Raw genomic sequence first — 27,066 nt, 5'->3', positions numbered from 1 at the left:
TCAAACTGTTCCCTCGGTTTAACAAATAGTGCCCACGGATTAATAAACCGTACCCATGAGTTTCTAATCCGCGCTCTCAGACTTGTTAACCGTGCCTTCAGTTTTTGCAATCTGTACCCACAAATTCATAAACCGTGCCCACGCTTTCGCAATCCGTTCCTACGTAGTATTGCGTGACGAGTTCATAATGCGGTGAATTCCCGCTCCCATTTACTTCACAATCTCATTATAGAGAGACGCACGTCACGATCTGTGCACTACCGCGTCTCGCGCTCGCCATGCCGCCAGATTCAGTATCAGTGCACCTTATGAACCATGGCGTTAACTTGAACTGCATTTCTGTCAGTGCGTGACTACAGCTCGTTAATAAACTAAAGGTCGTTTTTTTTTTTTTTATCCATTTCATACAATCCGTCTTCATTTGGCAAGTCCACTTGCGCAAAAGCGTTTTTCATGTTCAACTGTTTTTTTGTGTGTGTGTGGATGCTGCTGATAAAACAGCTTCGCCGAGACTACAAAGAGACATGCATTTGTGTGTGTGTGTGTTTGTTTGTTTGTTTCTTTTGTAAAAGTTTCCCGGATATAACTCCCGTATTTAATGCACAATTTTCCTTACAAATTATATTATCAGCATTACAATGTGAGTAAATGTAGCCGTGTAAAATGTAAAGGATGATGCCACCCTTCTAGAACAATGTGCATTTACGTTTAAATTGTAACATATTTAATCGCATGGAATTACAGTGTAATTAGTGTTAGCCTACTATCTTAGCCTTTTTCAGTGCATTAGGTGAGGTAATCTGAGTATATTAGGGATTCTCATTTATCAAAACACTAAAATTGGTACCGTTTTGGAGAGAAATTGGGTATTTTTTAATCTCTCTATTTAACCCATCTCATGGTGTGTGATGCTGAACTATCATATGAGTTTCTAAAGGTTTTTGAATTCTTTGCACAGTTATGAACATTGATATTTTATGTGCAACAACAGCATGCTCAGGCTCAGTGGCCTTTCGCCTAATTTTAAATGCTTTTTTTCTTCTTCAAATAATATTATTTAAATGGTGATGAGTGTACTGATTTGATGCATTTTAAAAAGATGGATGATAGATATTCTTCAATCTTTCTGACAAAGAACAAAATATAATGTGAATTACAGTAAGTGCAATTTGTTTCTAATTTATAAATTGTAGTGCACAGTGTTTATTATAAGGGGGTAGAATCCGCAGCTGAGTACTCACTACTCACTACTCATGAGTACTTTTAAATAAGCTACTTTTTTACTCTTACTCAAGTAGTTTTTTGGACAAGTACTTTTTACTCTACTCACACCACATTTTTTGGAATGTAATGGTACTTTTACTTGAGTATGTTTTTCAGTACTCTTTCCACCATTGCTGATTTTGTTCGAGATGATGTGCATCTCCTTCAAATGTGCGCTTATAGCCCAGACACACCGTGCCGATTTCAGCCATCAGGTGTTGTCGGCGGTAGCTTTGGCACCGATTGCACGTTAAGCATGTTTTGTTGACTTGTGGTTAGGCCTACTGATGTTCAGTGATTTTAAAAGTAGCCTCAATTAGGCCTGCATGAAGTTGGAAATGATTTGTTGTTGCAAAGAATCGTTTATGAATGCACTTTTAAGAAAGTTGAGGAAATAAAATAATATTTACATTTTATCAGTTGTTATTGAAACTCATCATTGCCTGGAACACACAAAAGATGGCATTTACTGCAGAGGCGTGTGTGGGTTAGGGCAGGCGGACAGGATTTTGGGGAAGGGGGGGCTCGGCTGTCCTTACCTACTCTAATGGGAGGCTCACATTCACCCAATTTGAAAACCCCTGGTCTACAGCATGCATTTCGAAGCAGTTAATCATTTAAATTAAGGTTAAATTAATAATTAATTCAACAACATATAGCCTACATAACACTTTACTCATTTGGAAACTAATTCTAGTAAAATGCTATAGAATTTGCGCTGTCTTTAAGAGTCTGAAATAGATGTTGCTCAATCAGGAAATGAAATACATGCATCATAACTTATTCAAACAAATAACGCTGACTGATTTATTTCCAATGGTGCATGGTAAACTTTGAATTTTAATAGGCATACAATATAGTGCAATATAGTAAAAGAGGCCTGTATTAATTATGATTGTACAAGGCTATTCAAATCAATTTCTGCAACTAATCACACATGTTCATGTTTAATATTTCCTCTGTAATTACATACATGAAGAAATTACCAGTTACCTGTGTCTGAAGTGTGCAGTAGACACATAAGCATTATAAGCATACCATAAGCATTAAAGATCAAATCTATAACAATTCATTTAAATACGTTTAACATAAAACTAATTCTGTGAGACTGAGCAGGATTGATTTTAGGTCATGTTTTGGCATTAAATCAATGATGCCCTCTGTCGGTAGGGATAATAAGATGGCCGCTCAAACACTTCCGGTGACTTCACTGCCTGATGGCAGTTTAGAATGCAATGAGTAATCCAATCATTATACAGATCAGTGGTGCAAACTTAAATATTTAATAAGGTTCAGAATTTTTGAAGATTAGATATGTATTTTATCCAGTTGTTAAAGGTGAAGTATATAAGAAGTTTGTAAGCCAATTGTTTATTGCCTACTATTAGTATGCAATTTATGGGTTTATGTCTCCCAAAAGTGTAAACACTGTGCTTCCCGGGAACCATCAAAGCATTGTGAGTGGTCCATTCAGATCTGTCAATCTCTTTCCAGCTCAACCTATAGCGAGAGTTTAGGGCTTGGCTACTTTAGCAGGATGAGCCAGAGGGTTTAGCCAGTGTTGCAGGGCTGGACAATGCAACTAAAAATAGATGTGTGAGAACTGTGAAAAGCATTTAGGAGCATGTGTCCGATAAAAAAAAAAGAAAAAAAAAGTCAAAAGCCTACAAAGTCATTGCCGGATAAGGCAGTGAGACAACTAGTCAGCTGTCTAAGTTTTCTGACACAGCCAACTAGCCTACTCAATTGGGTACTAATGACACATTGCAACATAGTTAAACCTATTCTTGATATGTTGGACATTTTATTGAAAGTAGCTTTTACCTGTTTGTAAAGTCGTTTGAAAATATGCTTTATTTTTGTAATTCTGCTAGGTGTCACTAGTGTCGCAGAAACTACATACTTCACCTTTAAACAAAATAAAACAATTTCACATTCAGAAGCTCAGTAGCTCAACATAACAATAAATAAATAAACAAAAACAGACACCTACCTCCAATGTCTGGTCGCAGCTTGTTATCATAGCCATCTAGTAAGCTGTTCAAAATATGTGTGACGTCACTCTCATACACTTTGGGGGTCAGAACCCATGTTTTGTTTGTAACTTCGTCATCATCACTTTCCAGCTGAACAGAGCTAATGGATAAAACAAACAAAAAAGGGTGAATCAAAGATGCTAATGTTCCTATTTTCAACACTTTTATAAATGCATTTTATTTTTGCAGTCTCTACAATGTAAGCTGTAAGCTGAGTTCGGTAAGCTGAGTTCATGCTGATTTTGTTTTAACAATATGAATATCCTTATGATTTGGTTCTGCTATTACATTTACATTTACATTTATTCATTTAGCTGACGCTTTTAATCCAAAGCGATTTACAATTGCTATATATGTCAGAGGTCGCACGCCTCTGGAGCAACTAGGGGTTAAGTGTCTTGCTCAGGGACACATTGGTGTCTCACAGTGGATTCGAACCCGGGTCTCTCACACCAAAGGCATGTGTCTTATCCATTGCGCCACCACCACCCGTGATCTTGTTAACAAGCCATCAAGTGATTATACTGTAAACATTTATTTCCACCTTTCTTCAGGCAATTTGACTGTATAGCTCATACTGTAGGTTGCTCTTTTATGAATCATAGTCTCATAGCTACGTTTCCTTCTACATGCATGTGTATTGGGCGTGCATAAACAGATAGCTGTAAGTTGTTGTGTACTGTTGTGTAATAATTTAACTTGAACCATAAAAAAGGCCAGAAATGAACAAAGATAACGATAAATATGACAGTGAGTCTTTAGAAACTGTGGGTGTGATACTGCAGGCTGGAGACAGACAGAAATACAATAATAATGTTGCATTAGAGGTGGAAACGTGCTCTCAGTTGTTCTGTCTTTCTCCCTGGCAGCACTCCTAAAGTCAGATTGTGAGGGGAAGGTGCTGCAAATGCAAGCCTCTGTTTTCATCTACAGCATCATTTCATGTATTCCCATTATCTATCTATCTATCTATCCATCCATCCATCCATCCATCCATCCATCCATCCATCTATCTATCAATCTATCCATCTATCTTCAATTGATAATGAATGCTGAGGACCTTGGCAAAGCAATCAAACAATATTGTGAGGCAGTAACCATGGAGTCAGTAGAAGATAGAAAGGCATATCCTTGAGAGAAACATGTGACTGAGAGCTGTACTGCTCTGGCAGCTTCAGAAACATTTCAGAAAGGCAAGACTACAATATAACACTTTCAGCACATTTCACTTTACATTATATGGGGAAAAAACACTGCATCATTTCAACAACACATTGTTCAACAACACAAGCTGTTCATCAACAGCTTGTGAAGCCCATTTAAAACCTTCTTGCAGAACTCTACTTATATTCTTTTTTTAAGCAGTTAACAAAGAAATACCCAACTTTTACACAGAATACTTTAGATCAGGGTTCCTCAAACTCGGTCCTGGAGGGCCGCTGTCTTTAGCTCCAACACTGATTAAGCACACCTGAGCAAGCTAATCAATGTCTTCAGGATCACTAGAAACTCACAGCTAGGTGTGTTTGATCAGGGTTGGATCAAACGGGAGTGGGAGCTTATATGCTTTGAGGTCCAAATATGGAGACGAAAAACCTTTTCAAAGGTATAGTTTAGGAATGCTCCAAATGATCGGCCACTGATAATTCCTTCTTTCAAGAAGGCTTGGAGAGGAGGCTGTCCCCCTTCACCTTGTAGGTGTATGTTGCCGCCATTGCAGCACATCACGATGCTGTTGATGGCAGGTCAGTTGGAAAGCACAACCTGGTCATCAGGTTTCTGAGAGGCGCCAGGAGGTTGAATCCGGGACCAGGTGGTGAACTTGCAAGCGCTGCCCCCAGAGGAGGCAGACCCATCCCTTGCGCTGCTGTGTCACGTTTGCGCACTACGTGCTTTGGAGGTCAGCAGAAGGGAAAGGCTGTCTCCAATCAGAGGTTGGCCCACTGGATAATGGATGTCATCGCCTTGGCGTACCAGTCCCAAGGCTAGCCGTGCCCCCTCGGAGTGAGAGCTGACATCTGCAGAGCTGCGGGCAGGGCGACACCTAACATATTCGCAAAATTCTATAATCTCTAAGTGGAGCCAGTCTCTACCCATGTGTGGGGTACAAACAGGTAATGCGCGGGAAGTAGGGGTGTGCCATATCATACCGTCCACGATAACACTGGTATACATTTTTAATGATAAAAAAAGTGTCATATCATGATATCAATGATATAGCAACGCGAAGACGTAAGGCACATTTACGTTCCCTATCGCGCACAACAACAACACCTGTCTGAGAGTAAGAGCAGCATGTCAGCCTCCGATGATGATTTAGTACCAAAAAGGGAGCTACTTCAATAGTAAGGAAGTGGTTTGGTTAAGAGGTCAGACCTCCAACAATGCACAATATTTAGCAAAATATGCAAGAAAACTGTTACCGCTAAAGGTGGAAACACAACAAACTTGTTTCACCACTTGAAGCAAAAACACACCGTCGAGTACGACCAGGCTATGAAGGTACACGAGGAAGAGATACTAGCACAAGGCTCGAATTCCGGTGCGAGATTGCAAGTATTGCGCATCATTTTTATAATTCCCGCAGGTCTCCCACTTATAATGTGGGAAATTCCCCCGCAAACATTGATTCACTTTAGCATGTAGATTGTATGAGTATGTAGATTGTATGCTGCTGATTCAAGGGCTACGAAAACGAGATCAACTGTTAAATGTCCTGCAGCGCCCTCTTCTGGCAGAGAGAAAGCCATACAGGGCAACACAAAGACAGCTATTGAAAATAAAACCGCAGAACACCTCTTCCACTATGTATTTCGCTATTATGGTCTTCCGGAAGACATTGTCTCCGACAGGGGTTCCCAGTTCACATCAAGGTTTTGGACAGCCTTCTTTCGATTACTTAATGTCAATATAAGTCTCACTTCAGGTTACCACCCCCAATCCAACAGACAAACGGAATGACTAAACCAAGAGCTCACCAAATTCCTCAGAATGTATTGTCAGCAGAATCAATCCGACTGGAGTCGCTTTCTTCCCTGGGCAGAATATGCACAGACCTCAATTCTCAAACCCTCCACAAAATTAAAACCTTTTCAGTAGGGGTGGTTAATCTGTCTGATTTCCCGATTCGATTCGATTACGATTATTGAAGTCCCGATTCGATTACAGTCGATTTTCGATTATTAACTATTCTCGATTAGCGATTATTGATTTTCCATTTCACAACAGTAAACGAAAATACACTACAAAGTGATTGCAGTATTAAAAAAAGTCAGCTGCTGAATTACTTAACTCTTTTATTGAGTAACAACAACTCAAAGCACTTTCTGTGTCGTGTAGTTATAACTTCAGAATTATTTGTATGTAGCTTATGTTCTGTAGAACACAGAAATGAATACATCACATTGTGTTGTGACTCATCAAGTTGAACTAAACAATAACAAATAAATGAAACGCTTATTTCCTTTAGGAAGTAGATCAGAACCAACATACTGTAGAAATTGGACAATTTTCTTCTAGAAAGACAAGGTGTTCAGGTGGAAGAAGACTGCAGGTTGCAGTCGAAACATGTCAAGGTAAAGAAAAAGTTTTTTCTCCACCTGAACACCTTGTCTTTCTAGAAGAAAATTGACCAATTTAATCATTAAGAAGACAAAATTAACGTTTTTGAACAACTTACTGTAGCTTCAATTAGTAACATACAAAGCCACTCTTATACACAACTAAATAATAAAGAGTTATGACTTGAAATGTTTGCTGTATACTACAATCAAAAACAGCTTATACAAAAAAAGTGAATGAACATCTGCAGAGAGCACAGTCAAAATGTAACTTTTTGTGACTGAAATTGCACATATTGCAGTATAACGTACGTATCGGTTTACAGTGTACTGATGTGAAAACTAAACAATACAGAAAGCAGCTCTCATACAAAAATACTAAATAGGTAACAATGAAATGGCCAATTTTACATACATTAGCTTTTAACGAAGAAGGTGCCGTTCGAATTTGGCGCTCAGCCATCATGAGTCTGTTATGTATGTGCGTGTCTCTGTTATGTGCACGCCACAGACTGTCCGCGCACTGCACGTTCGCTTATAGTTCCGCCTTTTGCGTTCCGTCAATATTACGTTATTAGAAAAAATATATATTTTTTTTTTAGAAAATCGATTTTTTGACATTTGTGAATCGATTCAGAATCGTCCACGTCCGCATCGCGATGCATCGAAGAATCGATTTTTTTCCCCACCCCTACTTTTCAGTGCGTTCTGGGGTTCCAACCCCCACTTTTCCCATGGTCCGGAGAGCCGTCCGAAGTACCTGCTGTGAACGACTGGTTTCAACGAAGTGAGGCGGTTTGGAACCAAGCGCATGTCCACCTACAACGTGCCATAAACAGGGGTAAAGAGCAAGCTGACCGCCATCGTCGCCCCAGTCCGAACTACACTCCTGGACAGTGGGTGTGGCTTTCAACCCAAGACCTCCGTCTTCGATTACCCTGCAAGAAACTCAGTCCCAGGTATGTGGGTCCTTTCAAAATATTGAGACAAATAAATCCTGTGTCATACCGCCTTGAATTACCAGCCACTTATCGTATTTCTCCTACTTTCCATGTCTCTCTGCTGAAACCTGCCGGTGGTCCGAGGGTGGAGGAGGAAGGCGGTGACTCAGGCCCCCCACCCATGATCGAGGATGGCGTTCGCTCTGTCACGAATGTCAGTGAAGAATCCTCTGTCGGCCACCGGAGGTCTCACTCTCCTGAATATTAGCATTGGCTTTGAACTACATTTCCCAAGAAGCCACATACTGGGACTGATTACTGCACACCTGATCTTCATCACCAGACTATTTAAACCCTGCCTGTTCATGCACAATTTGCGAAGTCTTCTTTGCCCCGGCTGCATTGCTGAGCATTATCTTGTCATTGTATCTTCTGCCTGTGTTTGGACCCTGCCTTGGATTACCGTTTACGACTCTTCTCTGCCTGCCCTTGATCTCTGTTTCACCTGGACTCTCACTTCTGTTGTTAGCTGCTTGCCTTGAACTTTTGCTAGTTTTGACCACGTTTGTTGTTCTGTCTCTGATATTGTTGTTCGCCCTGGTATTTTGACCTACGCCTGTTTGTACACTGAGCTTTCACCTTTTGTAATAAAGCTGCACATGGATCCTACTCAGTCAGAGTCTTCGTCACACTCGGCAATCCCATATGTGTATTACGAGGATTTTCAGTCAGGATTTAGACCGTACCAAAGTACTGAGACAGCTCTCATTAGAGTCACAAATGATTTGCTCTTATCATCCGATCGTGGTTGTATCTCTCTATTAGTGTTACTTGATCTTAGTGCTGCATTTGATACCATTGACCTTAACATTCTTTTAAATAAACTCAAATTATGTTGGCATTAATAGAATTGCATTAGCATGGTTTAAATCATACTTATCTGATTTATCAGTTTGTAGCAGTAAATGAAGAAATGTCTTATCGATCACAAGTTCAGTATGGAGTACCACAAGGCTCAGTACTAGGACCGTTGCTGTTCACCCTGTGTGTTTTTTTTTTTTTTTACTTTACAGTGCTGTCCAGTATTTTAGATTATTATACATTAAAGAGCTCATCTTCTGAAGAAAGTCATATAGTACATCTGGGATGGCATGAAGGTGAGTAAAGGATGAGAGATTTAAAACATTTTGGGTGGAGAGTATCTGTTTAGACTTGTGTATACTCCATTACAATGTACCCAGTCACTGCTTTGTTACATTTACTGTAACAAGAACTGTTCAAATGATCATTGCATAATTTAAAATATATGAATTTTACAAAAAAATGTGTATATTATGTAATTCTGCATTTTTAGTACTGTGTATTATGAGAATACTGAGGTCGGACTGTCACAACATCCAAGACTTTCACTTTCATACTTATGTATAGTGACCATAAAGAATATAATGAAATATCCTTGAAGGTCTGTACCATCTGAAAGCAAGCCACCATCTGGTTGCAATTTTCATATTGTTTGAATTCTTCAGAATTGACTGATCATTAATTGTGATGGTGTAAGTGCATATGCTAACTATGGGTAGCGTGATGGCCAGGGTTGCTAACTTTGATTGTCTGGTTAGAGAGACTTTCTTGATGGCTGAAAATATCACACATATGTATATGAAACTAGTATTCTCTTTAAATTGTTACATGGCAATCTAATTAAAGCCTACAATGCTTAAAAACCAACAAAAAACATTTAACATTATCAAGAACAAACAAATACTGTCTAAAGGAATTAGATACTATTCGTTATTATACAGTATTTTAATGTACTGCAATTATACCTCTAGACATTCATTTTCTCTCGCGCATTCAAATACTGCTCCTGAAAGCTTATGCTGACAAAGTAGTATTAGAAGATAAATACAGATACAATTAAAAAACAAAACTCCTAACTTTATATCACTAAAACACGTAATGTAAACATGTAAACACAACACTGACGTCTTCACTTCCAGGTCAAAAATCTGTCAATCAAAAACTCAGAAGCCAATGAGAACACACCACTGTTAGCCCCGCCCCCACGAGAGATATGTGCCAGTATGGTGAATGAAAACTTCAGAATCGTAAATGAAAACTCTGGAAGAGCATTTGTAAGTACAGATCAGCGAAAGAAAAAGTTCAGCTCAGTTCAGTAAGTTCAGTCAAAATGGTTATTTAATGGCTATAAAAAGAAAGACTGATTAAACTAAATAACAGTCTGTGCTTGCAGAGAGAACATGGCTGTAAAGGTTTATTTTTTATGTTTAGCCATTCTGCTTCCACATTGCTTGAAAGGTAAGATATATCATATGCTTTTTATTATAGAATTTTTTTTTTTTTTTTTCAGCAGTCGTAAGTTGTCTTATTCAAATAGCAAGCTATCTACGTAGAAACTGGCTGCAAATTGAAACAGCTCAGACCACCTATAACCAACTGGCAGCATGTTTTCTTTTCAGATTTTCTGAGCTGCCAGACACAAACCTAAATAATTGCAAAAAAAGCTAAAAAAGTGAAAATTTCATCCAACATCCCCTTTAATAGTGCTTTATATAAAGATATAACTATATATATGTATAATACCAACACAGGCTCATTGGAAACACGTACCTGAGGCAACATCACGTACCTGAGGCAAAATATGTACCAATACATTCATACCGCTGCAGTTTCCAACAGAAATGAACACTAGAGGCAGCAAAACAGCAAGCACATTTAATCCTTTTCATACAAAAGTATGATTAGGGACAGCTTATGGATTAATTAAGAATTATTTTCAAGCGGCTCCTAGCAAGATATTATATTATGACCTCAAAACACTTTTACCATAGTGCATGATTTGTTAACGAATACTCTGGAGTTTGCATCCCATAACCAGCTCCATATGTTTGGCTTTTCTGACGTACTAAGCTTGCTCGGTAGCTCAGCTGGTACAGTAATGTACTTGTGATGTGAAGAGCTCGGATATGAAATCCTGTGAAACACGAGTTATGTCAAAAGAGCTCAAAGACGACTAGAATCAAGCTAAAATGGCATGGTTGCTTAAGCAGTTACATTTTTATGTCTCATTTGCTTTTGTTAACACTATCGGGTAGGTTTAGGGTTTAATGAAGGTGCACTTTATTTTAAAATGCGATAGAGCATTAACATTTTAGCACCACTCATCGGACATTTCAATTCATAACTGCGGTGAAACGTACAAAATCCATCATAATAAAATATTGCCAGATTCACGTTCATCTGTTTTGGATAAAACTGAACACGCTTTTAGGGCCACTCAGTGGACATTTCACATTGAAACTGTAGTAAAATGTGCACAACTCAACGTAATATCATTTTGCAGAAATGTTGCCACTCTTTTGTCACGATGGGTTCCACTGCAAACACAACCTGAGAGAATCTCACAACAGTTTTGTTTCATTTAATAATATGTATTATATATTCATTTACATTCAGCATTTTGTGAAGATGACTTTTGGAGATTGGCCGAACTTCTGTGTAGCAGGTGTGATGTATTTCTGTGAATGACAGAAAACAAAACCTGATTCAAAAAATTTGCTTCCAAATGCAAAGGTGCAGTTTAGCCTTGCAGTGTCCAAAACTGATGGTTTAAATTCAGAATAAGCTACAGAATACTTGAAAGATGCAATGTCTTTCGTTCTTTCTTTCTTTCTTTTTGTGGATGAATGCAGAGTCCTGCAGTTCTAAAACACATTGATTTATGTTACACCATAACTGTTTTACTTACATTTATATAGAATTACCATGCATGTCCATTTTACACCAAGCAGCAAATATTATCCAACAGTGTGACTGAAATTACATTTGTATAATTGCAATCAGATTTTCAACAAACCCGGTTGTAAGGATCCCATGGATCCCTGTGGAATTTAATTATTTGGTTAATGTTGTTCTTGGTGACGTGAAGTCTCTGCAGGGTTACAATGAACATGAGTGGGAAGTCTGTACCAAATATAATTAACCTGATAAAAAAAAAAAGTACAAAAAAATCAATGGAAGTCTATGCACTGTCCTCACTAGTATAGTGAAACAAACTACTCATTGGCTTATTCTACTCACTAATATACTTTCACAGGTTTTGCTTGTAAAATTATATTTAGACATTAAATAATCACTATTAAATTAAATAATGACACTATAACATTTAAAACACATTTTGTCTAAGTTTAACTTAGTAGGGATGCTAACGATTAATCGCCGATCGATTAATTGCAGATAAAAACTTAATCGCTAAAACTTCTCAATCGTCGATTAAGCAAGGTCATGCACAAGTGTGCTGCTCAACCACGAAACACGTAAAGCAGACACGAGGAAAAATGAAGGGAGCGCCGGAGTTATGTTTGGGACCAAGGCTAGAGTTGCACCTTTATGACTATAAGTTTGCATGTGCATTCACAGGCTTTTGTTTTGTGCAAATGGAAGTTGTAATATGGTGTTAATTTTGTGTAGGCCTATATTTATCTGATTTACTTTGTATAGGATGCATTTGGTTAAGAATTATTGAGGCATAAAGCGCGTCAGTGATCATCCTCAGCTTCAGACGTGCAGCTCAAACAGCAATGCACGACATCAATAACTATGATTGGGAGTGTCATATTACATAAACTTAATATTACGACTTATATCTGCACAAACATTATAGAGAACAAAATTGTAATAAAACATTGTTAATTCTTTGGGTTTAGTTGCAGTGTTTCAGCGTGTTGGGGATGCACCGATATGAACATTTTGGCTGATACCGATAACTGATAGGCCTAATTCTTTACATTTGAAAGCCGATAATTGATATATTGGCCGATAAATCTAAATTCAAATTGTATAATAAGGTTTCATTTTGTTAGCATTAGTTAATATGAACCAACAATTAATGAACAATACTTCTACAGCATTTATTGATCTTAGTTAATGTTAAGCTCAACATTTCCTAAGACATTTTTAAGATCCAAAGTTGTATCTGTTAACATTAGTTAATGCACTGTGAACTAACATGAACACAAATAGGCTATTTTATTAACTAACATTAACAAAGGCTATTGCTCTCTGTTAGTTCATGCTAGTTAATGCATTAACAAATGAGACCTTCTTGTAAAGTGTTACCAAAAAATCTATTGTCTAACATTTTTTTTAAATAAAATGTAAATAAAATATCTAAATAATGCAAACAAGTCATGGATAACATTGGGCTGCATTTAAAGAAACAAAATGCATGTGCCATGGATAAATCAAGTGGAATCACCCCCACACGGACAACGAAATTATTTTAATCAAACCATATTGTTGATGAAAATAATACGAGAACAAAAAAGTGCTAGTTATTAATAACGCATCAATGTTTTTTTTTTTATGAAACATATTTTTTTTATATTACAGTAATAGTAAACATCTTTAATATTAGGCTTACTGTTTTCAAATTACATAATTGCTGTGTGTGCTGTGCGCGCTGAAGCTGAAGAGAACGAACGTTAAACTGAATCGCTTTGCTAGAAGGTAAATCAACTCAACGGTTGCTGAAGAATGCAACTAAACCCAAAGAATTTACAACTTTTATATTACAATAGTGTATACAATTATAACCCAGAGAATTCACAAAGTTTTATTACAATAGTGTTCTCATTATAATTGCATGTATATGACAGTCCCAATTATAGTTATAAATGTGCATTGCTGTTTGAGCTGCGCATGCTAAAGGTAAAGATGATCACCTGTACAATGAAGCGCTTTACTGCATCGTTCATGAACTCAACCAAACGCATCCTATATGAGATTACTTAGATAGGCTACACAAAATAAACATATTACAACTTACAATGGCACAAAATGCTGCAAATGCTCAAGCGAACTTGACTGTGCTTGTCATGTAGGCTTGACGCCGTAGACGCACTCCTTCCGCCACAACGCGCTCGTTGCGCTGAAACACTGGCGAACAAGAATTTGATTTCGATATGTGGTCGATATATCGTGCATCCCTACTTAAAACCCTTCTCATTCATTTGGTGAGGAACATAGCGTTTTGAGCAGCATTTGCTATGTGCCACTGTAGTAGATGCAACAATTAGATTAACAGTAATAATAAGAAATTCCTTTTGTAAGAACAGCTTTGCCTTCGCCTTTAGGCACCAGAGCCCACTCAACTCAAAGAGTATGGCTTCTTCTAAGGTACTAGCTATAGCTAGCTTTTGTTATTGAATTGAATTGACCCCAGGAATGAGACCTCTGGGTTATTCAGTTCCTTAGGCCAAAATATATTGTGCTAGTGCATACTTCCTAACCTTGTTGGTCAGGCATTTTCCTCAGTATGGCGGCGTGGGTATGTTCCCATAGCGTCAACGTCATGATGCAGCATTGAGTTCCACTCAAAAGGGAACATTTCAGGTTACTTATGCAACTTGTCTTGCCATACTTCACGTAAAGCCTTAGAATATGGTGTCGTGTTTTTCAGACGTCTATTCATTGCACTGTAAAAAAGTTGCTGCATGCCGTAAATTTAAGTACAATCAATTTGGATGTTTAAGTAATCTCAACTTTAATTACATTAAACTGACTTAAAATATGAGTTAAATGCGGAATTAAGTTATTTTCTGTGAATTCCGATTAATTAGCCACTATAAGTAAATAACTAGAAGAATAAAAGTGCATTAAATGGTAAAGATATTTGCGCTATAAACCAATGTGTTTATAATTTCGACAATACATTTAAATAATATTGTAAGAAATACCAATTTGCAATATCAGGCTGCATAACAAGCTGTTATAATTATAATAGTTTTTAATGGACATTTAAAGTTTAACTTAACCGATTTTCAACCCTGCTTTGTATTGTTACAATGTCGGTAGCATATGTAAAAGAAGTTTACTTTTTAAAAGTCCGCCGGATGACACGTTTTTCTACTTTTGACAGTTCCAGGGCTTTTGTGAAAACTACAGATTCTACATCCGCATTTTTGTATCCCTGCCCACAGACAGTCAGATCGGCAGAGGGTTATTAGCAGAAGAGTTATTGTAAGCGTAGGTTTATCACTGAAAATTGTATCGTACTCTTTAAACAGCATTATGGTATAAATGGAACACTATGGCAACAGCTTTCTTACCTGTACGTGACAGTGTTTTGCTTCTGGGGATTGGGTGGAACTGACAGAACGCCAGTTTCTTTCAATTGTTCCCCTCCATTTGGGCTAAAACACTCTGTTTGTGGTCATTGAGTTTGAAATGTCAACAAACACTGGGATTTTTCAGATTTTCTGTTGCAACGTTCTCTGTATATTTACGATTCTTTAAAGCCTTTAGCCACCTCCTACAACAAGCTGGATACTTCACTGGAAACTGAAAGTAACTCACACCCGCTAAAAGTTTACTCTTTGAATATTTGTCCCCGGGAACAATACAAGTCGACACCACTATGACTAAAAGTTTGCTAAGAAGGATTTCCTACTAAAGCAAGGCAGTATTTGACCATAGTAAATGTACCCATAGCAGACTGGTGGGAGTGGCCTCGGACAGCAACATATACAGTACATATAACAACACCTAGTGCATTATGGGTGTTGAAGTTTACCTGCCTATTTGGCAAAAAGAATCTCTGATTTCTCTAGTGAGGTAGCACCGATTTCAAAAAATGTTTGTGCCTTTCTACTGAATAGGCAGCCAAGTTTTATTGAAAGGCCATTTTGCCAGCGGTAAAGTACCCCTTTAAGGATTAATTACAACTGCTTCATTACAAGCAAACTCAAGAGAAAGACAGACATTATTCAGGGCTGGATTATGGACCGGGCCATGAGATGCCAAGCCCCATGTTATCTACCACAACATGCATTTTCTAAAATGTTTGTGCAGCCAAAATGTCATGAAAAGATTTGTTACATTTGGGGAAAAAAACTAATTGGGGATATCAAAATATATCTCTCACTGTATTTTCTGCAACACACCACCTGCATTTTGGTGGCTTTGTCAACTAACAAATAGCTGAGCTTTGGTTCAGAAGACAAGGTTGTGGTGTTACTAAGGGCCTTGCTCTTAAACCAGCAGGCTGAGTCCAATCAAAGCCAGTACTATCCAAATCTTTTTATCATGCTGCTATAGTCAGTATTAATCCCTGTGGTGCATCTCTAGATGTAAATGTCACTTAATCTTGGGGTACAGCTAACAAGTGTCACCAGTGCCACACTGTCAGTCACCCGCTGTCAGCTTTTAATCTCCTTGAATCTGACACTTGCCTAGGATATGCCTTACGGGTCAGAAAAAAATATCCTGCAAGGAATAAAATAACTTCATCAGGTCAGAGCTCCTCAAATCTTGCCCTGGAGGGCCAATTCCCTGCAGAGTTTAGCTCCAACCCTGATCAAACACACCTGAGCAAGCTAATCAAGGTCTTCAGGATCACTAGGAAGTCACAGGTAGGGGAGTTTGATCAGGGTTTGAGCTTAACTCTGCAGGGCAGTGGCCCTTCAGGACCCTAATCGAAGTCAATTTACGTATGGAGAGATATTTTCAAGAGAACTGTTGACATCTACTGCTGAGATTACATGTCTACATATAACTTCCTTTTAAAAATAGTTGAACACCTACAGTATTCGGTTTTAAAGATCATGAAGATTAGGGAGATGACCCTGAGTGACAGTATTAGTAGCATTGCCAGTGCTATTCCTTCAGTAAGTAATTGTCAATCAGAGATTACAGCACTGTTAAGAACTTGAATTTCTGCACAGCTCCTGTAACAGTTAGAATACATCAATTATTGTATACATGGTCTGACTAGCCTTTCCCAATCAATAATCAATAGTCGTGAATAGGTGAATGCCCTGTGAAATTGGATTGGATACAATAGAAACCTATTATGTTATGAGATCTCACTTAAACCAACATAAAGGGCGGGTTATATAGGGACATAAGCAGGCTTTTACTATAATTACAATATTACAACAGATGCTTTTGTCAGTGATCTTCTAAAACAATGACGGCCTATCTGACCTATTTGACTATATACTCTTCTAATTATTATTCTAAGTAGGCTTTTAAGACGATCAAAATACAAATAATTGACTTAATATTTGTTCATGTCTCCATTTAACACGTTCGGTTTGTCAGTATATTAGTCTGCAAACATCATAAGGTTGAAAAATAAAGGTTGAGTTATTCCGTTACTTTATTTTAAACAAATACTAGTAGTAGCAAGCATCAGATTAATATACTAATATATATATATACACACACACACACAAGACTTCCTTTCACCAAACAGATGTCGCTAGGTTTTCTGGGCCCCCTGTACAGTAGGCTATATTTAATTGGGCCCCCTCTGTAGAATTAGGGATCCGGAGATGGGGGTTCCTCGTTTGTCAAAATCATTGTGGGACCCCCAATAGCTCTGGGCTCACTCTTTCCCCCCATTAGAGACTCTCCTGGCCATCATGTTTCTGAAAAAAATTACACCTACAGTACTTTATGAGGAACAGCAGGTTCAAGATGATGTGCCTACTGAGGTTTGATTAGGCCAATGGTACATACTAAATATATAGCTTCATTTCAAAATTGTATATTGTGCAGCATTATTGCAGGGAACCATAAGATAAGAAAATGTCAATCCCAATAAAACATGACAGGTAAAACCCAGTAAACCCCTGATGATCTTTCTTTATATCAACACTTTGATGTGTTTATTATTTGTTTGTAGTTTTTGTGGTAGTATCCAACTTAGACTGTTAGGCCAGAATTATCCCAACAGCAGGTGGAGAGGAGGAGTCAATCGCTGACTTAAATCTTCTTAAACAAATGTCTGGACTGAAATGGCGTCATGTACATGACAAAGATGAACTTTACCCCTTTGACTGTATACAATGAGAAATAGCATACTGTTAATAGAGGGAAAAGTCTCATCTCCTGCTTCCCAGATTGTTTAATGGCTGTTTGAATCATGACACACCTTTTCTCATTGAATAGGTAGCATACTGTCATTATATAACTATTATTATGAGGTTGCATGTATAATATATGTTGGTGGTGTATAAATCTATTCAATATTTAATTTAATATATATTATTAGCATATATATATAGCCTTTATAAATATAACTGTCACATTATACAATGTGAAAACATACATTTAGACGTAACATAAATGCATGTTAAAACATACATTTAACCAAACAGATTAAAGGAATCCATGGGAAATAGAGCAGCACCGATCATCGCAAACACTCCAAACACAACGTTTGCGTATCATAACATATTAACATGTTAAATTCGTCTGCCAATATGATATTCTTACCTCAAAGGAAGATAAGCGAATAGAAAAGCCCATAGAAATAGCTTGAGTGTGATCTCGGGGATGGCCATCGCATTCAAGCATTCAGAGGAAAAATGAAAAGAAGCCATGATCACCATCTTGCTCTCTCTTCACACAGATCGACGCGTCCCCCTTATTTACTGCCTTTCCTCGCTATTACACATAGCAGATCGCTTTGGCTTTGGCGTCTCAGAGCCGTTGCTGCGATGCAATAGCCTACAAGCCGTCACAAAAACAACAAAACACGCGCACACCAAATGAAGCCGAGTGTCCTGCTATATTCAGATATGGGCAGAGCACTGGAATTAGATGCAAAAATATCAATGCGATCTCTCCGGGTCCAGTATAACTGGTAAAAGTGTGGATGCAGATGAATTGTGTGAAAGCCGATCTGATGCACGTCGCTGCAGCACAACACATGCGTGGTAGAGATGGATCCAAATGCGAACTATTAATAAAATCTGTGCACTATAATATCCAGTTAATATTATAACTACCACGCAGGCATAGCGTCTGAATTTACGTGTTTTTGTTGTTGTTTGTGTGTGTGTTATTATTAGATTATTATCATTATTAAAAAATACATGATTTAATAAAAGGGAATAAACAAAACTTTTGTAATGTAGTTGGTGTGCGTTTTTATCGCGGCATTTTTGTGTTTTCGAACGCGAATTTAGATTTCTGAATTTAGAGGCTGAATAACACTAACAGTTAACGTTACTGTTTTATATAGGTTAATATGTTGTTATGTTGAGACGAAGAGGCTGACAATGTATAGTTGTAGGCTACCTTTAAATGTTTTTTTTTAAGTATTTTTTTTAATAGCTTGTAGAGGGGAAATGATTTAATAAACTGATGTTAATATTTTGATAATAATTATTTACCATGTCAATAACTGACAATATTAAAGTCCTGCGTGATTTGGTTGAGTGCAAATAGCACGAGAGAGAGAGAGAGAGAGAGAGAGAGAGAGAGAGAGAGAGAGAGAGAGAGAGAGAGAGAGAGAGAGAGAGAGAGAGAGACTGTCGTGATGCGACAACAGGAAGCTGTCATGCCTCATGAGGAAAAAGAAGAGCATGATAATTCCACGTGATGTAGGCTACTACCAATCGCCGTGTACAGCTTACAGATGTCACATATCTGTAATCAGGTAGTGTTATATCATCAGGTAGAGTGAAACAATTTGACAGAGTTGCTATTTATGGGAGGAAACCCACTTTTAGCACTATGCACAAATCAAGCAAACGTCAAGGCGAGCACATTGTATTCCAGTACCATAGACAGACAGCCCTGTAGATGTCCTCAAGTGAAATATATCTGGTGAAACACACACACACACACACACAAACACTTAGATAGATATATCGATAGATCAACACAAACCTCAAAACAAATGAATACATTTATAGGTCAAAATGTAAAATATATCAAAAAGAAATAAATAAATAGGTCATTAAGTTAAATTATCCTCAAGCAATCCAGAAACTATGCTTTAGAAAATCACTTATATAATACCATGTGTCTAATGAATTATCTAATGTTTTTAAGTGCGGCATTGTGCCTGAATGGTCCATCCACTTCTTTTAGCCACTGGGAAGGAATAAAATGGAAAACGGATTATAATTCACGCTTCTGGCCTGTCCTCTTTTTCACTGATGTCAGCTTATGCCACGAATGCTCAGTATTAGTGCTCAGCACAAAAGTTAGCCCAAGGAAGAATCGTGCCTGTGGTCATGCTTGGTTTGCTGGCCTATCTCTGAGAACACACAGCACATGCATTATTTCTCCTCTAATCTGTTAGGTCATCAAAAATTATTTAACTCAATCCAAACGAACATTGTTGTTGGTGAGACCATTGCTTTCATTGTAATTGCAGAATCTACCTCACCTTTGAGTTTTATCATTTCATATAGGAGAGAGAAAGCTGGCACCAAAGAATTTAAATAAAATTAACAAAGTTTTAAAAAAGAGATTGTTGCATATTTGCTCTGTTTAGTTTGATTCTCTTTATTTAGTTTCTTTGCTGGTTTAGTCTTTAGTCATTTGTTACCCTAACTTACTCATTTATTCACTAAAAGGTTAGTTCACCCAAAAATGAAAATTGTCATCATTTAGCTACTCAGCCTCAGCCTCACGCCTTTCCAAGACTTTCGTTCATCTTCGGAACCCATGAAGTTATGACCGCCGCTAGCGTAGCTAGCGAAAGCGGTCATATAGGGATTGTCAAAGTTTTTTTTTTTTTTTTTCGTCATCTACTGAATTTTTCGTCAACGATACCAGGGACACCGAAACACCGGGGAACATGAAATTTGGTGGGCATGTAGCCCCACTAGACTTTTACGGAAAAATTTCGTTTGGTCCCCGGGGGCAACCCCAAACCCAAAAAATTCAGTTTTTCCTAAATAACTACCTGAACCGTGGCACCGAGGATGAAGAAATTTTTATGGTATGTTGGTCTTAAGGGCCCACATCAACCTAGCCCATAATCACTCATTTGTGATTTGCGCCCCTCCCATAAAAAATGAAAATGCAATATTATTCTGCTTTAATCGCCCCTATCTTCAGTTGAGATGTTCAGAACTGCACCATATTTCATGTGTATGATTAACTTGACATCCTCTGGGGGTATCCTCTGCTAAGTTTCGTAGAATTTCATCCATGGGGGGGTATAAAATAAATTCATTTATGTGCACATTTAGTGACTGTACACTCATCTGCCTGTAGATGGTGGTGTTGAGCGAAGGGTTGCTGGTTTAGGATGATACTGTCACACACACACATGCAGGAATACAAACAAACGCAAGCATGCACACACACTGACATCCACACGCACAGACACACACCCATACACACACATACAAATCCACATGCACAGACACACACACACAAACACACACGCGCACACACATGTACGCACGCATACATACACGCACAGACACACACACACACACACACACACACACACAGACACACACATACACAAACACACACACATACACACACACACAGACAGACATGCACATACTACTACTTTTTTTAGGTATATACATAAACACGCAATACAGCCAAATTGCTCCACGTCATTTATTTTTGTGGAAAGCCAGTGCAGGCCTGAGCGGCGGTCATATTTTGTACCGCCATGCGGTACATCTAGTTGGTAACACTTTACAATAATAGTACACGAATAATCATGTACTTATATCTGAATTAATAGTTACTTCAACATGTACTCATGTTTAGTGAAGATATGAACTAATCATTAACCAATTAAAGGCTATCCTTAACTACGACAGTATCCCGTATCCTTATAGGGATAGTTCACTTAAAAATAAACCTGTATGAATTTCTCTCTTCTGCTGAACACAAAGGAAGATATTTTGAAGAATGTCGGTAACCAAACATATGATTGACTTCCATAGTATATATATTTGTTTCCTATACTATGGAAGTCAATGGGGTCCATCAACTGTCTGGTTAGCAACATTCTTCAAAATATTTTCTTTTGTGTTCAGCAGAGGAAAGACATTCATACAGTAAATGATGACAGAATTAAAATTTTTACGTGAACTATCCCTTTAACTGTTAGTATAATGTTTGATAATGAAAGCATTAATTAACATTTAGGGGTGAACTAAATCAATCAGGCTCTGTAAGAATAAACAAGAAGTACTCTGATTTTTAATTAAACATGTGATTTAACACTGTCATAATTTAAACCTCTGATTTTCTTCATTTGGGCCGACACTAGTTATCTTTGGGGTCTCCAGGGACCCCAGACAATAACATTTAATTTAGTAACAGAATAAAAAAAAAAAAAAAATATATATATATATATATATATATATATATAATTTTTTTTTTTTACAAATGTAATTTTACTCTGTTTATTAATGTTTTTACTCAACATTTGTGCAGTGTTTGGAGGATTTATGATATATTTTAAATTTCTATAAATAAATATTTATTTATTTAAATAGGCTTTTTACAAAAAAACTGCATTTTATGTAAAATTAACTTTATAAAAGACCCATATTTCTAACTTTCATTCATGGGGATAACATGGATAATTTTGCATGGCTACATACACATTTTTGCCAATATTTTGGAAAATGTAGTTTTAAAAGTAAAAAATGATCATTTTAGCCACTAGATGGCTGTAGAGCTCCACTATATGCTATTTGACTAACTGAAAGATATCTTTTAACAAGTTTTTCCAGCTGGATTCATATCTAAATATTATGAAATCACAATTTCTTGACTTTTTTGCCAAAGTTTATCATTTTTTTTGTTCTGAATTATTATTATTTTTTTAATAATGTTATATTATGATTAGAACCTGAAAAAGATAAAAGTTGAATTTTTAGAGTTTATCATTTATCATTTATTTCAATCTTCTTTTTTTCATATAATTGTACAAATGTAATCTACACTAAAGTTACTAACTGTAACAGAACAGATATGTACAGTTATATTATATATTGAGTACAAATACATGACATGAACAGCAAAATGCAATGAACTGAACAGCATAACAAATGAGCAAATAAAGCAGTAACTTTTCTCTCTCTCTCTCTCTCTCTCTCTCTCTCTCTCTCTCTCTCTCTCTCTCTCTCTCTCTCTCTCTCTCTCTCAGTCATTTGCTGGTTAAAAAGACCCCGAAGATAACCAAAGGGCTGTAATATCATAATCTGCATGCCATCTGCAGCCTTGTGACAAATAATTGAAATGGAACATGATTATTTAGTCATTAATTACACAGATCCATCTAATCAAATGTGGAAAATAGACTAATAACTACGACTAATACATTTTATTTGATCTAAACCGTTTTCTGATTTTTATTGTTCATTTATGTTTAGTCATAGCTACTTTTCTTTCCGGAACATACAGTACTGAGCAAGAGACGGACGCGCTCAGTGCTTGTCATAGTAATTAATATATAACTGTTCAGTTTTTTTCCAACAACAACACTGTTTAATTTAGGTTTGATTTAAATACACGTAATACTAGCAAAAATAAAAAATCATATTTAGTTTGTAAAATACACACTGATAAGATGTCTATGGAAGCAGCAATTAAAACTCTTCAAATTTGACGTTTTATTCACATCAGAAATACATTGTGTTGGTAACTAAATAGTTTACTTTTAGTTTTACTTTTTATTCTTCTCCCAGTTCACCGGCCACTTACTTTCATGTCTTTTGGGAGAAGTGGATGAATTTGCGTGTTGTAAATCCGACAACTCTGATTGTCTGCGCTGAAGAGCAAACTGTTACATGGCGGCGTCGATCACCCGTTATCATCTAACATGATCATTATAAAAGTATATCAGATAGCCTGTTTCACAATAAGACAATTGTTCAATCTAAAAACAAGAGGTTTATTTTCTCATAGCTAAATGGACTGTAAGTTTGAATATTGAAGACAATTGACTAAATAAATTTTCTTGATGAATCCAAAACCAAGAAGGTTTATATCTTAAAGCTTAAGGGAGCAAGTACCAAAGTGTAGACAATTTTTGATATGCAGTTTAAAATAAAATAAATATATATTTTAAATGTCTCACTTAACTCTATTCAATAATATTGGTGTGCAATTCAGAGTAAAATATCACATAATGTTGGGGAGTGGGGTGTGGGGGGCCTGAGATCCTGACTTTGCTTGGGGCCCCCAAAATAGTAAACCCACCCCTGGTTATGTGTGTTTTACAGGTATTTTGGGCTTTCTTTTAAGTCCATATTTGTTTAATTATATAAATATAAATAAAAGAACTACAAATAATTTGTATCTTTGTTTTTTTGTTTTTGTACCAGGGGTGTAAAGGAATAAGAATGGCACTCAGTGTATATGTTTATTCATGTTTTAGTTTATGATTTGTAAGTGCATCATTCATTGTGTCATGACTTTACTTGAGGGGGCACATCATAATTAATTCACTGTTAACTACTTACCAAATTTAGCTCATGATTTATCATAAAGTAACTATAAAATACACATGTACTAGTACAACTATATGAAGGTAAAATTATGTCATAAAGAATTGCATGTGCAGGGTAAGATTTGTGAAAGTGTACATAAGATTGCAAGCGTAAATAAAATTTGCATGCGCAAGAGAAGATTTGTAAAGGTGTAAATCGCCTTTCAAGTGTAAAAAAAAAAAATTGCAGCATTTTACTGTTATTCGTAAGTGTAATTCATATATTGTGAAACTGCAGCTTCATGCTTACGCAAAATAAATAGGATCTGTATTCTTCTGACTTCCATTTTTCCGCGCTTACATTTTTGGCAGGGTTTTTGCGCACAAATGCGGCCAAAAGCACTGCGGGCCTGTGAACAGCAATTTACAACCGAAAACAACAGTGTCGGGAACTGCAAAACAAATTAAAATCAAACTTTGTGTAAAAAAATAAACTGTTGCAAATGTCTAAATGGCTTGTTGTGTGCATGGGGCAAAAAAGTTCCCGAAATAACCCGATTTGTAGAGTTGCGTCTTTCTTTTACCTGCGCTTCCAGTTTTGGCACGATTCTCTCACTCATTGAGTTTTGTAAGCGTGAAGAGGAGGGCGGGTCCATCTTCTTCATGTAGCCAATCAAATGAGCTTCTCGCTGACTCTCAATTTACTCTTATCTGATTGGTTCAATAAACACGCCAGTCACCAGAACACAACTTTATCTTCATTTGGCTCAGAAACGTTCTCGTTGCCGAAATGGTACTTAATTTTTCTTAATATCTGCCTGCTTTGACAACATTGTATGAGAACTGAACTGGGCTGCGTTTCAAATAATGATGGATCTTAGCACTTGCGAGCATTTTCTACGAGCGACTTTACAAACGTTCGTGTTCATTTCACACACGGCTGTGCTGTAAGTGCTACTTAAGAGTCGCTCTCCGTTTGTCAAGTGCTGAAATGTCACCTTGTAGAATGGCTCGTAATTGTAGCACACGCTTGTGTTTTGAAATGTTTAGCCTAGTTGCTCTCACCTGATGTGTATTTTCTACGAGGCCAATATCTATAAAAGCCAAATCTACAGGTGGAGACACCAGCAAAATGGCAGAACCAAAAAAACAAAGTAATGACATTTTTCACAAAGAGGAGGTTAATGTAAATTTAGAGGACGTGAAGTTATGCAAACATTATTTTCACCAAGTTTAAGGGCAGTCATACAAATAAACAAAAACAAAAAATCTGGGAGGATATTTCTACAAAACTGACTGCAACTAGGGGCATTAAAAGATCAGGGAAGGAGGTCAGGAAGAAGTGGCAGGACTTTGCCAGCCTTGCTAAAAGGAAAAGGGCACTGCAGAGGACAATTTAATAAAACAGGTGGTGGGCCCAATGATTCCCCCCCTACTTACACTGGAAGAAAAGGCACTGTCAATACTTGGCACAACTGCCTCAGATGGGATTTGTGGTGGTATTGACCTCCATGGAATAGGAGTGCCTGAACCTGAGCCACGTCCATCATGCTCACAGGAGCAATCAGGTTCACTTCCCAGTGCCAGACACCTACCATCTCCCAGTCCTCCCAACAGCCCACCAATTCTCCAGCCTCTATCTCCAGTCGTTCAGACTATAGCCACAACTCCTCAGCGCTTTGAGAATGTCTGTGGTTGTGGTGAGGACCTAGTGCAGCTGGAGAGGAAGAAACTAGATGTCCTAAAAGACATCAGAAAATGTATTCAAGATGCCAATGAGAGAGACAGCGACTTTCAGCAGCAGCTCATTTAACTCAAGAAGGCCAAGCTGACTTTAGAAGAAAGGAGATGAGATTGGCAAGTCCCTCCATTTCAGTGCCAATTATCTTGCCAGATGAGTCAGGATATATTGTTTAATCATGACTAATTGTATGTTTTAATAATCTCTTGTGTGTTACGTCCCAGGTGAGTCTAGGGGTAAAAGCGAACGCAACAAAATACAAATATTTTAAGAGCGTTGATCTGAGTCCTGCCACAGCACCACAAGCAAACGAATTATCATAAAGTTCTTTATTGTTATTATTACCTCATGGAACAAGACAAGTTATAATAGAAAAATAAACTTTAAGGGAAGCAATGGCGTCAGGAGAGGACAAGGCCAAAATAACAAACAAAAAGCAATCTGACTGGGGAATTTAAACTTCTGACTAAACTACCAAAGAAAAGAAAATGAATAACAGAATTGTACCCTATCTCCCTTCCTGGGGTCCGTTATTTGTACGTCGCTAACTCAGTTAAGCTGGTTCCCTTTCGTAAAGGGAACTCCCGCTGCATCGATACTCGATACTTTGGGGAATGCCCTCGGCATGACGCGTCTGAAGTCTACTATACAACTATTCCAATCTTGATTGGTGCAACGTCATTACGTCACGCGTGACGTCGCATGTGACGGTGATCCGGAAGCTATAAAACGGTCACAGGAACCAGGAAGTATTAGCTTCTGGTCTTCAGCAAGCGCTCTATGTACAACTTGTCTGTCTTATTTGGTGTTGTTTGTCACGTTTGAATTGAGAGTGGTATGAGTATGGCTGAGAAAAAGCAGTTTAGGCAATGTGCGTCCCCTTGTCCACGGTTTCTCGCCGAGGGTGACACACATTCGCTGTGTGTAGTTTGTTTGGGAGTGGAGCATGCACAGGCAGCGCTCGAGGGCGCTGTCTGTGCTAACTGTGAAATCATGCCCCTGAGAACGCTCCGCTCCCGGCGAGCTATGTTTAATGAGTCCGGCCAGCCCCGCGATCCTCGTGGATCAGGTCCCGCGTCTGTTGAGGCAGCGCGGCGTCTGCATTCATGGGGATCGCAGCGGGATCTAGTGGAGAATGCTGAGACGGCTTCGGCCCTTTCTCAGCATTCTGAAGCTAGTTCCCGTAGTTCCGCGCAGGGTGCGGAAGCCCGCGCTGCGGCTTCTTCCGCCCCGGTAGCGGGACCGATGCTCGAACTCTCTGGTTCTGAGGAATTGGAGAGTATGAGCA

General features: G+C 37.8%; 1 protein-coding gene across 3 annotated transcripts in view; it reads right to left on the bottom strand.

The window, feature by feature from the left end:
- The window catches only part of gabrg2 (gamma-aminobutyric acid type A receptor subunit gamma2), a 110,030-nt gene extending 91,460 nt beyond the window's left edge, over positions 1-18,570 (bottom strand). For 2 of the 3 annotated variants that reach the window (XM_082141341.1, XM_082141342.1), the window contains exons 1-2: positions 18,103-18,569; positions 3,257-3,399 (exon numbers count right to left, since the gene is read on the bottom strand). In XM_082141341.1, the coding sequence (XP_081997467.1) occupies positions 3,257-3,399; positions 18,103-18,218 (259 nt within the window). In that variant the 5' untranslated portion in view covers positions 18,219-18,569. Of the gene's footprint in view, positions 1-3,256; positions 3,400-18,102 lie in introns of all 3 variants that reach the window. The other variant, XM_082141343.1, reaches the window with a different exon arrangement.
- Between the last annotated feature and the right edge of the window lie 8,496 nt (positions 18,571-27,066).

Source organism: Leuciscus leuciscus, assembly GCF_965113295.1.
Source record: "Leuciscus leuciscus genome assembly, chromosome: 16".
NCBI lineage: Eukaryota > Metazoa > Chordata > Actinopteri > Cypriniformes > Leuciscidae > Leuciscus > Leuciscus leuciscus.
The sequence above is the reverse complement of the archived record's forward strand: the minus strand, read 5'-3'. Positions and strand labels throughout refer to the sequence as shown.